General features: G+C 29.7%; 1 protein-coding gene across 3 annotated transcripts; it reads left to right on the top strand.

Moving 5' to 3' along the window:
• The first annotated feature begins 4,134 nt into the window (after window positions 1–4,134).
• On the top strand, window positions 4,135–16,389 carry LOC131603441 (putative pentatricopeptide repeat-containing protein At1g12700, mitochondrial). Of its 3 annotated transcripts, none has more exons than XM_058875751.1 (3): window positions 4,135–6,262; window positions 6,430–7,343; window positions 15,878–16,389. In XM_058875751.1, the coding sequence occupies exon 1, from the start codon at window positions 4,218–4,220 to the stop codon at window positions 6,033–6,035; it is 1,818 nt and encodes a 605-aa protein (XP_058731734.1). In that variant the 5' UTR covers window positions 4,135–4,217; the 3' UTR covers window positions 6,036–6,262; window positions 6,430–7,343; window positions 15,878–16,389. The 3 variants fall into 3 exon arrangements, with proteins under 3 accessions (XP_058731734.1, XP_058731733.1, XP_058731732.1); XM_058875750.1 differs by having other exon boundaries at window positions 4,135–6,585; window positions 6,663–7,343; XM_058875749.1 differs by having other exon boundaries at window positions 4,135–7,343.
• Window positions 16,390–16,455: the final 66 nt, after the last annotated feature.

Raw genomic sequence — 16,455 nt, 5'->3', positions numbered from 1 at the left:
AGAATATTTTTTTTACAAACATACTTCAATTGATGCTCATACATTATCGTAGTGTCTAAAATTTTCAAAAAAGGTGGACTCAATATTCAGGCAAATTATTTTATATATTGTATTATATCAAATTTTATAATTTAATTAAAAGAGATTTTTGTTTTTTACTTCACACTCATATGAAATAGTTCACTTCACTATCAATGATCAGTGCTTATGATTGTTAAACTGACCAATATCAAAACATTTCAAAACTTATGCTAAAAAATTTATATTTTAAAATTAGAGATCATTAACAAAATTAATTTAGTGTATTTGTAATATATTAAAAAAAAATTAGAAACTTGTAATGGAAAAAAATTATTTAAACATTATTAGCACAATTATTAGTGTAATACATGATATAGATTTAAAAGTTGTCAAAAACTTTTTTATTTTATCCACCAGTGAACAAAATATTATTGAAGTGCCTTATCAAATGGCACACATAGTTTTGACTACTTTTTCAAAAGAAAATAAATCAACATTATTCATAGTCACGCCTATTATACAAAAGTGGGTATCTGTTCACATAATAATAATTATAGTCATGCCTATTATGCAAATTTTACAAAGTGGGTATTTGTCTACATCAATCTTTGTAGATGAGGATGTATTTTGATCGGATAAGTTTCTTTCAGAAAAACAATTTTCAAATTTGGATGACTCATGCTCCAAGCCAATGTCCATGTTACACAATCAAACATAAAATCACCAATCTAATGTTGAATCTTCAAATCATTCTCTCAATCAACCAACTTACGAGTCTCCCCAGCTAGAACTTGCAATATGGGAAGAAAAGACTGAAGAAGGAGAGTGCATATTATGCCTATTCATGAAAGGAGGTGGTTGCAAAGATACCTTCGTCGATTTAGGAAAATTGCATGAAAGAAGTCGAAGACAAATAATGAAGACCATAGTGAAAAATGCTCTCGAGGCTAAGAAGCAATGTATGGAGTCTCATTTTGATTACTATGATCTCATTCTTAGGGCTCAGAAGCACACTGAAGAATAAGTTGCCATTGAATTGGAGAATGAACACCAAAATACCAAATTTATGCCAAATTATTTTTTCTTTCAATTTCCAATTACATAAGGGGTAATTCTCAACCCCTCTATGGGTTTTGTGTGATGAAGGTTTTGTGTTGTTCAACAATTCAAAATTGGACCTTTTGTGATTTTAGATTAGGATCTGCAATTATAAAACCTAAAAAACTTTTTAGCGCTGAATTTTTTGTCACTAAATTGGTCATAAAAATTTATTGTTACACGTCATTTGCCACATCAACGAAAATTGATATAATCGGTGACATTTAAATTGAAAGGACTAACGTGATACATTTAGAAAAGTTGAGAGACCAAAATAATATTTTTTAAAGTTAAGGGACTAAAATAAATCCCGAATAAAATATACGAGACAAAAAAAAGGTATTAATCCCCTAATAACTGTATCAAAGATGGATCTCATACAATTAACAAGAACTTTATAAATGAGCTTATATATCGTGTTGTAAAGGATTATAAGTCAAAATCCCTTAAAATGTTCAAGACTATTAACTTAAGAAATTAAAACTATAAGAGTTTTAGCAAGAGAACAATCGAATTAACATATTTGAAAAGTCTACAAAATGAGAGTGCAAATATTATCACCAATGATGTGCCAATAGTCCATGAAGAAAGGGTGCATTTGATTCAAAGCCTTGAGAATTTTCTCTTTAGTTACTAGTTTATTAAGCATGTTAGTATGCTCATCTTGTATAATTGGCATATTATTGACCTCGAAGTTGTGATATTTAATATTAAAACTAGGAGCAAAAATAATTTTAAAATATTTAACGCCTCCTCCTCAAGAATACCCTCGTTAGCGTAGCAAGCCTCATTTAAAAGGTAGGGCTCATGAATCTTATCGCACTTTCGTTGCACTATAGCCATGGAAGAACTTATCGTTCTTGTGACCAAACTTCACCCATTTCTCTCTAGATTTCTAGTACCAAAGAATTTCTTATTTAAATAGGATATTTTCATAATTTTGTTGCAATTGCTGCTCCAAAACCACAAGTCTGATTAAGTCCACTCTCTCCGTAGCTTTTTGAATCCCTCTTAATCTTTTTTAAATCTTTGTCTCTTTTTAAAAAATATCAAAATAGACAATTTTATTAAAAATAAGAGATTCTTCTATAACTTTATTAAGAGAACGAAGAGGATGTGGAGTCCCTTCAAACCATGCTTTCTTCACCACCATGTCATACTTAGGACAAGTAATCCAAGCCGCTTCGAACCTGAAAGGTAATATACCTCTCCTTCAAGGAACCCCAACACACCTAATAAAAATAAGATTATGAGCAAAGTTATACCGACAAAAAACTTCAAAAAAAGTTTTCAGGAAATTTATGTGCCAACTACTCCCTTATATTTTACGATCCATATCTTTGGAGATTTGAATGCTTTAGTTACACCATTTCTCTATCTTCAATACCACGTCAAATGTATGCTATTAGGAGTGTTTGTTTCTCTAATTCACAACAAATCAAGATATTGCAATATGACTATTAGGGTGGTTTACAAATGTTGAAACAAACATACTCGTCTCACTCTCTATCTTTTGAAACTTATTAGTTGGACTATTCTTACCATCTCTCTCCAACTTCTTCAAATTTACCGTGGTTGGTTCTTCAACCTTAAGCAAGACAACATGAAACTAACAAATAGAGGAAAGTGAAAGGGTAGGGGAAACTTCTTGTACTAATTACCATTAAAATAGTACAAGTGATTGATTAATGTGGATAAATTATTTATGGAAAACGGTAAAGGGTAGAGAATGTTTCTCTGCAAGGAATTTGTGTTGATTGTCAGAGTCAAAAACCAAACTCTTTCATGATGTAGTAACTTGATAGGGTTATGAACTGGTGAACCGTGAGCTAGATTTGGATCTGCCATAATCTAAATCTAGAACTTTTGCGTTTGTTCGACGATATTTTCGAATCGGTTGTGACTTTCTTAGAAATCATAAAAATCAGAAGTTGATTCTCATTGACGACACCACTGTTATGTTCGCGAACCAGAGATGGATGCTCTAGCTCCGCAAAGGAGCCATAAATGGAGAGAGTTTGATAACAACTGATCTTAAACAATGGCTCCAATCTTTATTACAATGGTAAGGGGTGGACCTGTATGGTTAATACTCTAGCACCTAAGTCAATTCAAGATGAAGATAATGAAATTGAGATCAAAGATTATGTTCCTGAAACTCTCGTGTAGTTGTACTTATACCTTGGACTCAATGGAGCAAACGATATAATTGGGTCCTATGTTATTGGGCCTTTGACCGACACAGAACATGATAATTATTTTCTAGCATCAGAAAGGTGTAATAATAAATATCAAACTGACATTTGGATTTCTCAAAATTAGGTTTGCAATCATATTTAATTCAACTCGATCATGACACTTGGATGTATGAAAACACGTAATGGGTACATGCACGCATCATATTGTACAATATAATTGTTAAAGATGAACAAGCCACGTATATTGATGATACTTTTAATTATTTTTATGTTTTTAATAATTTCTAAATATGAGATTTAATGTTTTTGATATGACAATTCATCAACAACTTCGTCAAAACTTGATATCATATATATATATATATATATATATATATATATATATATATATATATATATATATATATACATATATATATATATATACATATATATATATATACATATATATATATATATATATATATATACATATATATATATATATACATATATATATATATATATATATACATATATATATATATATGATAATAAAAGTTTTGTGTACGAGAATAACAAATTAAAAATTGTTTTTAAATTTACTGCAAATTGTTTTAAATTTTTATTTTTCATGAAGACAATGGAAAATTATTTAAATCTATATTTTTCATTTATTTTAATGTAATTTTTTTATTAATTTGATTTATTTTAAAAGTATGTTTTTTAACTGTATTTTGATATATTTATTATTTATCTTTCTGAGAAATTTTTTATATATTTATTAGGTATAGTGTTGCCGAGTTTTTTTTGTGTTGTTGCTTTTGCTTAGGTTGAATTTCAAAAACAGAACATGTTCTCTGTCTCAGTTTCTTCTTCACATCATTCCCACCAGTCTCATAGTCTGTCTCTGAATGCTAAATGCTTCCAAGAATCTCTCCTCTCTCTCGTTTTCGTGTTCTTCATCACATGGGTACCGCCACCTCTCTCTCTTCTTTGCCTTTTCCACTTCACTGTCATTGCACCAAAGCAACGAACTTTGATCATGAATTTGAGTCGCATAGCAACAGAACCCACTTCCTGAATTCATTGAGAAACCAATTCAAATCAGGTAAACTGAACAACATTCATCAAGCTTTGAACTTTTTTCATATCATGTCTAGAATGAACCCTTTGCCTTCTGTACTAGACTTTACTTTGCTATTAGGGTTTATTGTGAGGATGAAGCATTACACAACTGCTATATCTTTGGTTAAACAAATGTATTGTTCTTTAGGTATAAAGCCTGATACTTTTACTCTCAATGTTGTTATCAATTCTCTTTGCCATTTAAAGTTTGTTGCTTTTGGATTTTCTGTTTTGGGGACTATGTTTAAGCTTGGTATTGAGCCTTCTGTTGTGACTTTTACCACTCTTGTAAACGGGCTTTGTGTTCGGGGCGATGTGGGTCGGGCCTTGCAGTTGGTTGAGCATATGGAAAAGATGGGGTATCGGTCTGATGTTAAGACTTATGGGGTGTTGATTAATGGGTTATGTAAGATGGGGGAAACTTCTGAAGCTGTTGGGTGGTTGAGGAAGATGGAAGAGAGAAAATGGAACGCCAATGTGGTAGTTTATAGTACAATTATGGATGGTTTATGCAAGGATGGATTGGTATCCGAGGCGTTGAATTTGTGTTTGGAAATGAGTAGGAAGGGTATTCGAGCTAATCTTGTGACTTACACTTGCTTGATTCAAGGTCTTTGTAATTTCGGCCGTTGGAAAGAAGCTGGCTCGCTGTTGGAGGAGATGATGAGAACGGGAACGATGCCGGATTTGCAAACGCTTAATATTTTAGTGGACGCTTTATGCAAAGAAGGTAAAGTTATGCAGGCAAAAAGTGTAATTGGGTTTATGATTATGTTAGGGGAAGCGCCAGATGTATTTACGTATAATTCTTTGATTGATAGATATTGTTTGCAAAATCAAATGAACAAGGCCACAAGAGTATTTGAACTAATGGTTAGTAGGGGCTGTTTACCGGACATTGTTGCTTATACTTCACTCATTCATGGATGGTGTAAGAGTAAAAACATTAATAAAGCTATGCACCTCTTGGATGAAATGGTTAAGGTTGGATTGATTCCTGATGTTGTCACATGGACCACTCTCATAGGTGGATTTTGTCAAGTCGGTAGACCATTAGCTGCAAAGGAACTGTTTTTAAATATGCACAAATACGGGCAAGTTCCGAATCTTCAAACGTGTGCCATTATATTGGATGGACTGTGTAAAGGCCAACTTCTTTCTGAGGCATTATTGTTGTTTCGGGCATTAGAGAAGAGTAATCTAGATCTTAATATTGTGATTTATAGCATTATACTTGACGGAATGTGCGGTGCCGGAAAACTAAATGATGCATGGGAACTTTTTTCCTGTTTGCCTGCTAAAGGTTTGCAAATTAATGTTTATACTTATACCATTATGATTAACGGTTTCTCTAAACAAGGAATGTTGGATAAAGCTGAAGACTTACTAGTGAATATGGAAGAGAATGGATGCATGCCTAATAGCTGCACTTACAATGTCTTTGTCCAAGGTTTGGTAGCAAAAAGAGAGATTGTGAAGTCAATAAAGTACCTTACAGTGATGAGAGACAAAGGTTTTTCTGTAGATGCTGCCACCACAGAAATGATTATCAACTACTTATCCGCTAACGAAGGAGACAATGGATTTCGAGAATTTTTGTTTCCAAAATGATATGTTTTTCAAGAGTTTCAATAGATGTGTTTATTTGAATTCAACCTTTCAGTTCATCCCTTTTCTATGATCCAAATGTGAGAACTGGTGGCATAGCCTTAGACTTCAAAGCTTACACTTACTAAATATTTTAAAATCATTACCATTGAAGTGCTTCCGCCTGACAATTTGTATTATCGAAAGAGTTGGCCAGCCTTTAACAGAGTTGCTCCTTGACATATTCTGTGGTGAGTATTTTAATGCCGTCTTGCAAGCTTATTATAGCATATCTACAACTCATTTAAAATGTCTTTTAGAATATATAGACCTATATTCATAAGTTAGGCCTTATTGCATTTATGAAATTGAGTAATTGTCTTGGGTAGATATTTCCTTGACTTAAAGAATATTTTAGTGATGGTCAGTTTACATTTGGAGGGAGGAATACTGAAGTTTGCAGACCGAGTTACTTATCATCACACAAGTAATGCAGACTACAACCTCATATCATATGTAGGCTTTTGGCGGGAATTGTTGGATTGGCTCTACTTCCAGCAATGATGATAATAAGGTTGGCTACTGTATGTATATACTTTTGGAGAGTACCAGTTATCAATGTCTCATGCTGTTTAAATTTCTTTCTCCCAGAAAACATGGATAATTTCTCTACAAGGCCTTGTTAAATAAAATTGTGTTGCAATCTATCTTCTCTTTAATGAGACCATCTTCTCCTTTACTATTATGCTGCTCTTTGAATTGTCACCATCGGCATCACCATTCAACCGTGCTATAGCAGTTTGAAGATTACATGATCATGTGGCACAGGCGGCGCACAGAGGAATATTAAGAGATCAAGAGAGCAACGCTCTTGCGTCGTTTGTGAAGTTTTTTTTTCTTACGATGTCAGTCATTTTTCCTCTATTTTTTGTCACATGGCGTGTTTTTCGGGACGTTGATGTTGTCAACTGTGCTACTTGACATACTAATAAGACATGACAATAACATACTTTTATTATTTGTTAGTTTTTAAAAAAAAAAAATCTTTTACTTTTCTTTTGTTTATATATAGGGAGAGTGATCAATTTGTGTAAAAGATCTAGACTGTGCATTGACTATCGATGCAAGATATAAGAGCAATCCTTTTGTATATGATGATGTGTATGAATTGTTTCTGATTTTTTTATATGATTCTTCAAAGATTGAGTTGTGCATCTGACAAACAACAATGGGGCGAACCTTTGACGACAAAGTGACAGCTTTGTTCTAATCGTCTCATAACATGAAATGATCAAGTCAACAAAAATAGGGGCTTCCAAATCAAGTTTGAAGGTATATAATATAATGCTATTAATTAAATGTATCATGTGTGCATTCAGTTAGATTTACTCTTCAATCGAAGTGTCAATGGCTTGCTCAGATGGATATAGAAAATTAGAAGGACCCTCCTTCATATATTTTTCACATAAAGTTCGTAGTCCATGTGTAACATCCCAATATTTTCTATACATTTTAAATGTATTCTTTTAATAAAATTTTACTGATTCATTATTTCTATTGCTATATTTTAAGTATTTTTTTAGCTATAATTAGTTTAATAAATTAGTAATGTCAATATTAAATGTGTTCGGTTAAATATATAAATAAATTTATTATATTTAATAATTAGTAATAAGAGTGATCATTATATTTGTAGTTTTATTATTTTTATAACTTTATAAATATAAACATTTTAATGTGATTTCTGTTTAAATAAATAATACTTTAAAGAATAATAAGAGTGATGAGGTGGTGGCTTAAAGAAGAAAAAAATAAGTAAATGGAAAGGGGATATGACGTGTATATGCTTGGTCATGGTTAGGTTAATAATAATAATAATTATAATAATAATAATAATAATAATAATAATAATAATAATAATAATAATAATAATAATAACTAAATAAAAATAAAGTAAAATTAGGAAATTTGAATCAGTCTAACTCTCTCTATTCACTTATAAGTCTTAGACTAATTCAATATTCTCCTAGTTTTTAGAACTACACGATCCTCCACTTCTCTCTTAACTTCCATTTTAAATTTTATTCTGGTATAAACTCTCTACAAGACTAAAATAAAAATCTCTCATTAAATAATTTCTACTCACCATTTATTTTTCAATACTAGTAATTCTTCTATTTCGGTTCGATTTTGTTCTCTGACGTATTCCTGAAAGTGTGGTCCGGGTGATCAAACGGTAGAGTCTCAAGAGTATTTCTAATACAAAGAGAAACACATTAAGGTAAGGGTTTTTTTTTCTCATGTAACTCTAAATTAGACTTGAATTAGATCTTAGGTAGATATTATATATATATTTCAATGTTTTAGAGATTTAAATTAAAACTCTAATCGAAAAATAGATATGGATCTTTGTTTAATTAATTTTGTGTTTAGAAACATATAGGTGCATTTTTGTATGTGTTGCTAAACATCATAGGCTAATCAAATAGTTCTAGGATAGTAATAAGAGAGGGTAGTACAATTGTGTGGTTGTAAATATTATAGATTTCACTCGATTTATATTGTGTGGTTGTAAATATTATAGGTTTCACGTGATTTATATATAGTCATTTGGTTAGCTAAATTGAAATGAATATGCATGTTAGAAATTAGCATTTTGTTCTAGAAATTTCAACCAGAATGGAAAGTCATGTCCTTTGAAAGTAAATATTATTAAAGCAAGTTTTTTAAAATTAAATTAGTGTAATATATCTAAAGTTAGTAAATTAAGTGACATCGGTCGTTATTAAAATTTGTCTTGCTAGTTACTTGAAATGTATGTCTGATAGTGTAAATAATTTAGTGTATACCTATTATTGTAGCTAGATGCTTTTGAATGCATGTGTATTAATATACAAATGTGGTACATAATTATTGTGTGTGTGGTTATTGTAAGTCAATGATCAATAAATACATATGTTGTAATGTGAAGTATCATCAGGATAAATGTCTATGACATAGTGAATATTATGGCGGAAAAGGAAAATCTTACATACACATGAATGAATATTGTGTTATATTTTTGTTGCCTCAGTGGCGGGTAGAATTTCTGTGTGGATGCCTTAGTGGCGGGTAATTATAATTATATTTGTCATCATGCATGACATGGCATATGCATTCTGTGTGGTGCCTTAGTGGCGGGTTATTTTCCTCATTTATATGAGATGAATTCTTTGTGGTGCCTTAGTGGCGGGCTGAAATATCCGGATCATATAGTTTAAGAGCATTCATATTTTGCATATGACCGACATAACGTGGATGGTTGATAGTTATGATTTTCTTGAACGTGTATCCCGTCTCAAGTTGACCGTGTTGTTGTTAGTAATCGTTGATGAGTACTCTTATTAAATTTTCTTGAACATGACATATGTATTTATATTTGTCTGATTTTTAATTCTTGTTTGGTTTAGTTTGCCATGAGTAACTGACCCTTACAACAATATTTTAGGTATGGATGCAGGACTATAAAGTGAGTTATGTTGTCTGATGTGTGATCGTGGGGAAAAAGGGATTTTCTTTTAAGCAATATTATGTAGTAATTAAATCGCCCGCATTAAATTTTGAAGTTATTTATTTATTATTATTTTATTTAATTAGAAGCGCGGTTTGCCGCTTAGGAATTTGGATTGAAGTTGAATGTATTTCATTTTAAACCATTTTACTTTCGTTTAAACAAGTATAATTGATAATTTCTAAGTCATATCTTGGATGAAAATCCGGGACGTTACAATTGGTATCAGAGCAATAATCCTCGGACAAATATTTTGGATTGGGACGAGTGTGTGTGACATTTGCTGTGAATTATATGTGAATGTTTTGATGTCCTTGTTTTTAGACTTGCTATTATTTTCTCCTTATTACTAAGATGGTCAATAGTTATTTGTAGTCATAGTATATTTTGATTTGTAATTTTGTAATTTTGTGATCTATGTGGTTGTTATTGTGTTTATGTTTTATGGTTGTAGATATAAAGATGTTTGTTATTGTCTATTTGTTTTAACTTTTAGAATATATAATTTTGAGTTTAATAACAACATATTTTAGCTTAACTAAGGTATATATTTGATTATCATATTTATTTGAGATCAGAATGAGTAGAGAAAGTGTGAATTTTTTTTTATATTAGTTGTTATAACCTTAAATGAACAATTTACATAAATTAATACAAAAAAAATTTTGACTATAGTTTTCAATGGTGAATTTATATAAGAGGAGTTTAATAGTTCTAATGTAGTTTTTATCTCAATCGGTTAGTTTTGAAGATACAATTATTATTTTAGGTAGTAATAATGTGAGTCTTAGAATGCTATTTTATTATAACCATTTTATTAATTGTTATAATATTTTAACTTCGCATCATATAAATGATTTAATTGTCGTTTGAATTTAATTATTTAAGAAGTTATATTCTAATATTTTAGATTTTTTAGTTTCGAGGACGAAACTATTTTAAGGGGGTAAGAATGTAACATCCCAATATTTTCTATACATTTTAAATGTATTCTTTTAATAAAATTTTACTGATTCATTATTTCTATTGCTATATTTTAAGTATTTTTTTAGCTATAATTAGTTTAATAAATTAGTAATGTCAATATTAAATGTGTTCGGTTAAATATATAAATAAATTTATTATATTTAATAATTAGTAATAAGAGTGATCATTATATTTGTAGTTTTATTATTTTTATAACTTTATAAATATAAACATTTTAATGTGATTTCTGTTTAAATAAATAATACTTTAAAGAATAATAAGAGTGATGAGGTGGTGGCTTAAAGAAGAAAAAAATAAGTAAATGGAAAGGGGATATGACGTGTATATGCTTGGTCATGGTTAGGTTAATAATAATAATAATTATAATAATAATAATAATAATAATAATAATAATAATAACTAAATAAAAATAAAGTAAAATTAGGAAATTTGAATCAGTCTAACTCTCTCTCTATTCACTTATAAGTCTTAGACTAATTCAATATTCTCCTAGTTTTTAGAACTACACGATCCTCCACTTCTCTCTTAACTTCCATTTTAAATTTTATTCTGGTATAAACTCTCTACAAGACTAAAATAAAAATCTCTCATTAAATAATTTCTACTCACCATTTATTTTTCAATACTAGTAACTCTTCTATTTCGGTTCGATTTTGTTCTCTGACGTATTCCTGAAAGTGTGGTCCGGGTGATCAAACGGTAGAGTCTCAAGAGTATTTCTAATACAAAGAGAAACACATTAAGGTAAGGGTTTTTTTTTCTCATGTAACTCTAAATTAGACTTGAATTAGATCTTAGGTAGATATTATATATATATTTCAATGTTTTAGAGATTTAAATTAAAACTCTAATCGAAAAATAGATATGGATCTTTGTTTAATTAATTTTGTGTTTAGAAACATATAGGTGCATTTTTGTATGTGTTGCTAAACATCATAGGCTAATCAAATAGTTCTAGGATAGTAATAAGAGAGGGTAGTACAATTGTGTGGTTGTAAATATTATAGATTTCACTCGATTTATATTGTGTGGTTGTAAATATTATAGGTTTCACGTGATTTATATATAGTCATTTGGTTAGCTAAATTGAAATGAATATGCATGTTAGAAATTAGCATTTTGTTCTAGAAATTTCAACCAGAATGGAAAGTCATGTCCTTTGAAAGTAAATATTATTAAAGCAAGTTTTTTAAAATTAAATTAGTGTAATATATCTAAAGTTAGTAAATTAAGTGACATCGGTCGTTATTAAAATTTGTCTTGCTAGTTACTTGAAATGTATGTCTGATAGTGTAAATAATTTAGTGTATACCTATTATTGTAGCTAGATGCTTTTGAATGCATGTGTATTAATATACAAATGTGGTACATAATTATTGTGTGTGTGGTTATTGTAAGTCAATGATCAATAAATACATATGTTGTAATGTGAAGTATCATCAGGATAAATGTCTATGACATAGTGAATATTATGGCGGAAAAGGAAAATCTTACATACACATGAATGAATATTGTGTTATATTTTTGTTGCCTCAGTGGCGGGTAGAATTTCTGTGTGGATGCCTTAGTGGCGGGTAATTATAATTATATTTGTCATCATGCATGACATGGCATATGCATTCTGTGTGGTGCCTTAGTGGCGGGTTATTTTCCTCATTTATATGAGATGAATTCTTTGTGGTGCCTTAGTGGCGGGCTGAAATATCCGGATCATATAGTTTAAGAGCATTCATATTTTGCATATGACCGACATAACGTGGATGGTTGATAGTTATGATTTTCTTGAACGTGTATCCCGTCTCAAGTTGACCGTGTTGTTGTTAGTAATCGTTGATGAGTACTCTTATTAAATTTTCTTGAACATGACATATGTATTTATATTTGTCTGATTTTTAATTCTTGTTTGGTTTAGTTTGCCATGAGTAACTGACCCTTACAACAATATTTTAGGTATGGATGCAGGACTATAAAGTGAGTTATGTTGTCTGATGTGTGATCGTGGGGAAAAAGGGATTTTCTTTTAAGCAATATTATGTAGTAATTAAATCGCCCGCATTAAATTTTGAAGTTATTTATTTATTATTATTTTATTTAATTAGAAGCGCGGTTTGCCGCTTAGGAATTTGGATTGAAGTTGAATGTATTTCATTTTAAACCATTTTACTTTCGTTTAAACAAGTATAATTGATAATTTCTAAGTCATATCTTGGATGAAAATCCGGGACGTTACAATTGGTATCAGAGCAATAATCCTCGGACAAATATTTTGGATTGGGACGAGTGTGTGTGACATTTGCTGTGAATTATATGTGAATGTTTTGATGTCCTTGTTTTTAGACTTGCTATTATTTTCTCCTTATTACTAAGATGGTCAATAGTTATTTGTAGTCATAGTATATTTTGATTTGTAATTTTGTAATTTTGTGATCTATGTGGTTGTTATTGTGTTTATGTTTTATGGTTGTAGATATAAAGATGTTTGTTATTGTCTATTTGTTTTAACTTTTAGAATATATAATTTTGAGTTTAATAACAACATATTTTAGCTTAACTAAGGTATATATTTGATTATCATATTTATTTGAGATCAGAATGAGTAGAGAAAGTGTGAATTTTTTTTTATATTAGTTGTTATAACCTTAAATGAACAATTTACATAAATTAATACAAAAAAAATTTTGACTATAGTTTTCAATGGTGAATTTATATAAGAGGAGTTTAATAGTTCTAATGTAGTTTTTATCTCAATCGGTTAGTTTTGAAGATACAATTATTATTTTAGGTAGTAATAATGTGAGTTTTAGAATGCTATTTTATTATAACCATTTTATTAATTGTTATAATATTTTAACTTCGCATCATATAAATGATTTAATTGTCGTTTGAATTTAATTATTTAAGAAGTTATATTCTAATATTTTAGATTTTTTAGTTTCGAGGACGAAACTATTTTAAGGGGGTAAGAATGTAACATCCCAATATTTTCTATACATTTTAAATGTATTCTTTTAATAAAATTTTACTGATTCATTATTTCTATTGCTATATTTTAAGTATTTTTTTAGCTATAATTAGTTTAATAAATTAGTAATGTCAATATTAAATGTGTTCGGTTAAATATATAAATAAATTTATTATATTTAATAATTAGTAATAAGAGTGATCATTATATTTGTAGTTTTATTATTTTTATAACTTTATAAATATAAACATTTTAATGTGATTTCTGTTTAAATAAATAATACTTTAAAGAATAATAAGAATGATGAGGTGGTGGCTTAAAGAAGAAAAAAATAAGTAAATGGAAAGGGGATATGACGTGTATATGCTTGGTCATGGTTAGGTTAATAATAATAATAATTATAATAATAATTATAATAATAATAATAATAATAATAACTAAATAAAAATAAAGTAAAATTAGGAAATTTGAACCAGTCTAACTCTCTCTCTATTCACTTATAAGTCTTAGACTAATTCAATATTCTCCTAGTTTTTAGAACTACACGATCCTCCACTTCTCTCTTAACTTCCATTTTAAATTTTATTCTGGTATAAACTCTCTACAAGACTAAAATAAAAATCTCTCATTAAATAATTTCTACTCACCATTTATTTTTCAATACTAGTAACTCTTCTATTTCGGTTCGATTTTGTTCTCTGACGTATTCCTGAAAGTGTGGTCCGGGTGATCAAACGGTAGAGTCTCAAGAGTATTTCTAATACAAAGAGAAACACATTAAGGTAAGGGTTTTTTTTTCTCATGTAACTCTAAATTAGACTTGAATTAGATCTTAGGTAGATATTATATATATATTTCAATGTTTTAGAGATTTAAATTAAAACTCTAATCGAAAAATAGATATGGATCTTTGTTTAATTAATTTTGTGTTTAGAAACATATAGGTGCATTTTTGTATGTGTTGCTAAACATCATAGGCTAATCAAATAGTTCTAGGATAGTAATAAGAGAGGGTAGTACAATTGTGTGGTTGTAAATATTATAGATTTCACTCGATTTATATTGTGTGGTTGTAAATATTATAGGTTTCACGTGATTTATATATAGTCATTTGGTTAGCTAAATTGAAATGAATATGCATGTTAGAAATTAGCATTTTGTTCTAGAAATTTCAACCAGAATGGAAAGTCATGTCCTTTGAAAGTAAATATTATTAAAGCAAGTTTTTTAAAATTAAATTAGTGTAATATATCTAAAGTTAGTAAATTAAGTGACATCGGTCGTTATTAAAATTTGTCTTGCTAGTTACTTGAAATGTATGTCTGATAGTGTAAATAATTTAGTGTATACCTATTATTGTAGCTAGATGCTTTTGAATGCATGTGTATTAATATACAAATGTGGTACATAATTATTGTGTGTGTGGTTATTGTAAGTCAATGATCAATAAATACATATGTTGTAATGTGAAGTATCATCAGGATAAATGTCTATGACATAGTGAATATTATGGCGGAAAAGGAAAATCTTACATACACATGAATGAATATTGTGTTATATTTTTGTTGCCTCAGTGGCGGGTAGAATTTCTGTGTGGATGCCTTAGTGGCGGGTAATTATAATTATATTTGTCATCATGCATGACATGGCATATGCATTCTGTGTGGTGCCTTAGTGGCGGGTTATTTTCCTCATTTATATGAGATGAATTCTTTGTGGTGCCTTAGTGGCGGGCTGAAATATCCGGATCATATAGTTTAAGAGCATTCATATTTTGCATATGACCGACATAACGTGGATGGTTGATAGTTATGATTTTCTTGAACGTGTATCCCGTCTCAAGTTGACCGTGTTGTTGTTAGTAATCGTTGATGAGTACTCTTATTAAATTTTCTTGAACATGACATATGTATTTATATTTGTCTGATTTTTAATTCTTGTTTGGTTTAGTTTGCCATGAGTAACTGACCCTTACAACAATATTTTAGGTATGGATGCAGGACTATAAAGTGAGTTATGTTGTCTGATGTGTGATCGTGGGGAAAAAGGGATTTTCTTTTAAGCAATATTATGTAGTAATTAAATCGCCCGCATTAAATTTTGAAGTTATTTATTTATTATTATTTTATTTAATTAGAAGCGCGGTTTGCCGCTTAGGAATTTGGATTGAAGTTGAATGTATTTCATTTTAAACCATTTTACTTTCGTTTAAACAAGTATAATTGATAATTTCTAAGTCATATCTTGGATGAAAATCCGGGACGTTACACCATGTGTCTAAATTGTTTTCCTTATTATTTGCATCACCATGATCTTTTTTCTCTCTATATGTTTACTCATACATTTTGGTCTGCCTACTAACTACAGATTCAGTACTTTGTCTGTAATGGTGGCACTGACTAGTGTCAATGGACGTGGTTCGGCGAGTTTGTTTGGATAATGGTGTATGCGACAAAAAAATGCATTGTGCATGGAGAGGAGGATAGAGATCACATTCCACACATGTTAAAGAAGTGCTCTGGTTCAAATGAGTGTGGCACACCATTGATTCTTGATGACAGTTACTACAGAAATATCTTGGACAAGGATTTGTTAATAATAGATCATTAATTAGCATTTAGCATATGGCAAAAGAGCCTTATGTGAATAAAACAGTGCAGTGTTGCTAACAAACATCATCATGAAGAGCCTTGAATTGATTTCATGGCGGAAGAGATGATGCATAAGATATTATGTATAAATAAAAGTGTTTTGGTTTAGTGAAGGAGCTAAGAACATTTTATGGTGATCGGAGAATTTAGATGCCTTTAATTTTTAAACTTCTTTGAAATGTAACTTTTGTTTGTTATTTTTTTAATATTAGCATGTCGATTATGTGATGTATGATATTTATTTTATGCGATGATTTTTGTGTTCAAAAATTTATTCTTTTAAATGCAGTAGTA

This window comes from Vicia villosa, linkage group LG5 (genome assembly GCF_029867415.1).
Source record: "Vicia villosa cultivar HV-30 ecotype Madison, WI linkage group LG5, Vvil1.0, whole genome shotgun sequence".
NCBI lineage: Eukaryota > Viridiplantae > Streptophyta > Magnoliopsida > Fabales > Fabaceae > Vicia > Vicia villosa.
The sequence above is the reverse complement of the archived record's forward strand: the minus strand, read 5'-3'. Positions and strand labels throughout refer to the sequence as shown.

Bases quoted from the DNA above. Each gene is read 5' to 3' on its own strand.
- LOC131603441 (XM_058875751.1), top strand. From the start codon at position 4,218: ATGCTTCCAAGAATCTCTCCTCTCTCTCGTTTTCGTGTTCTTCATCAC.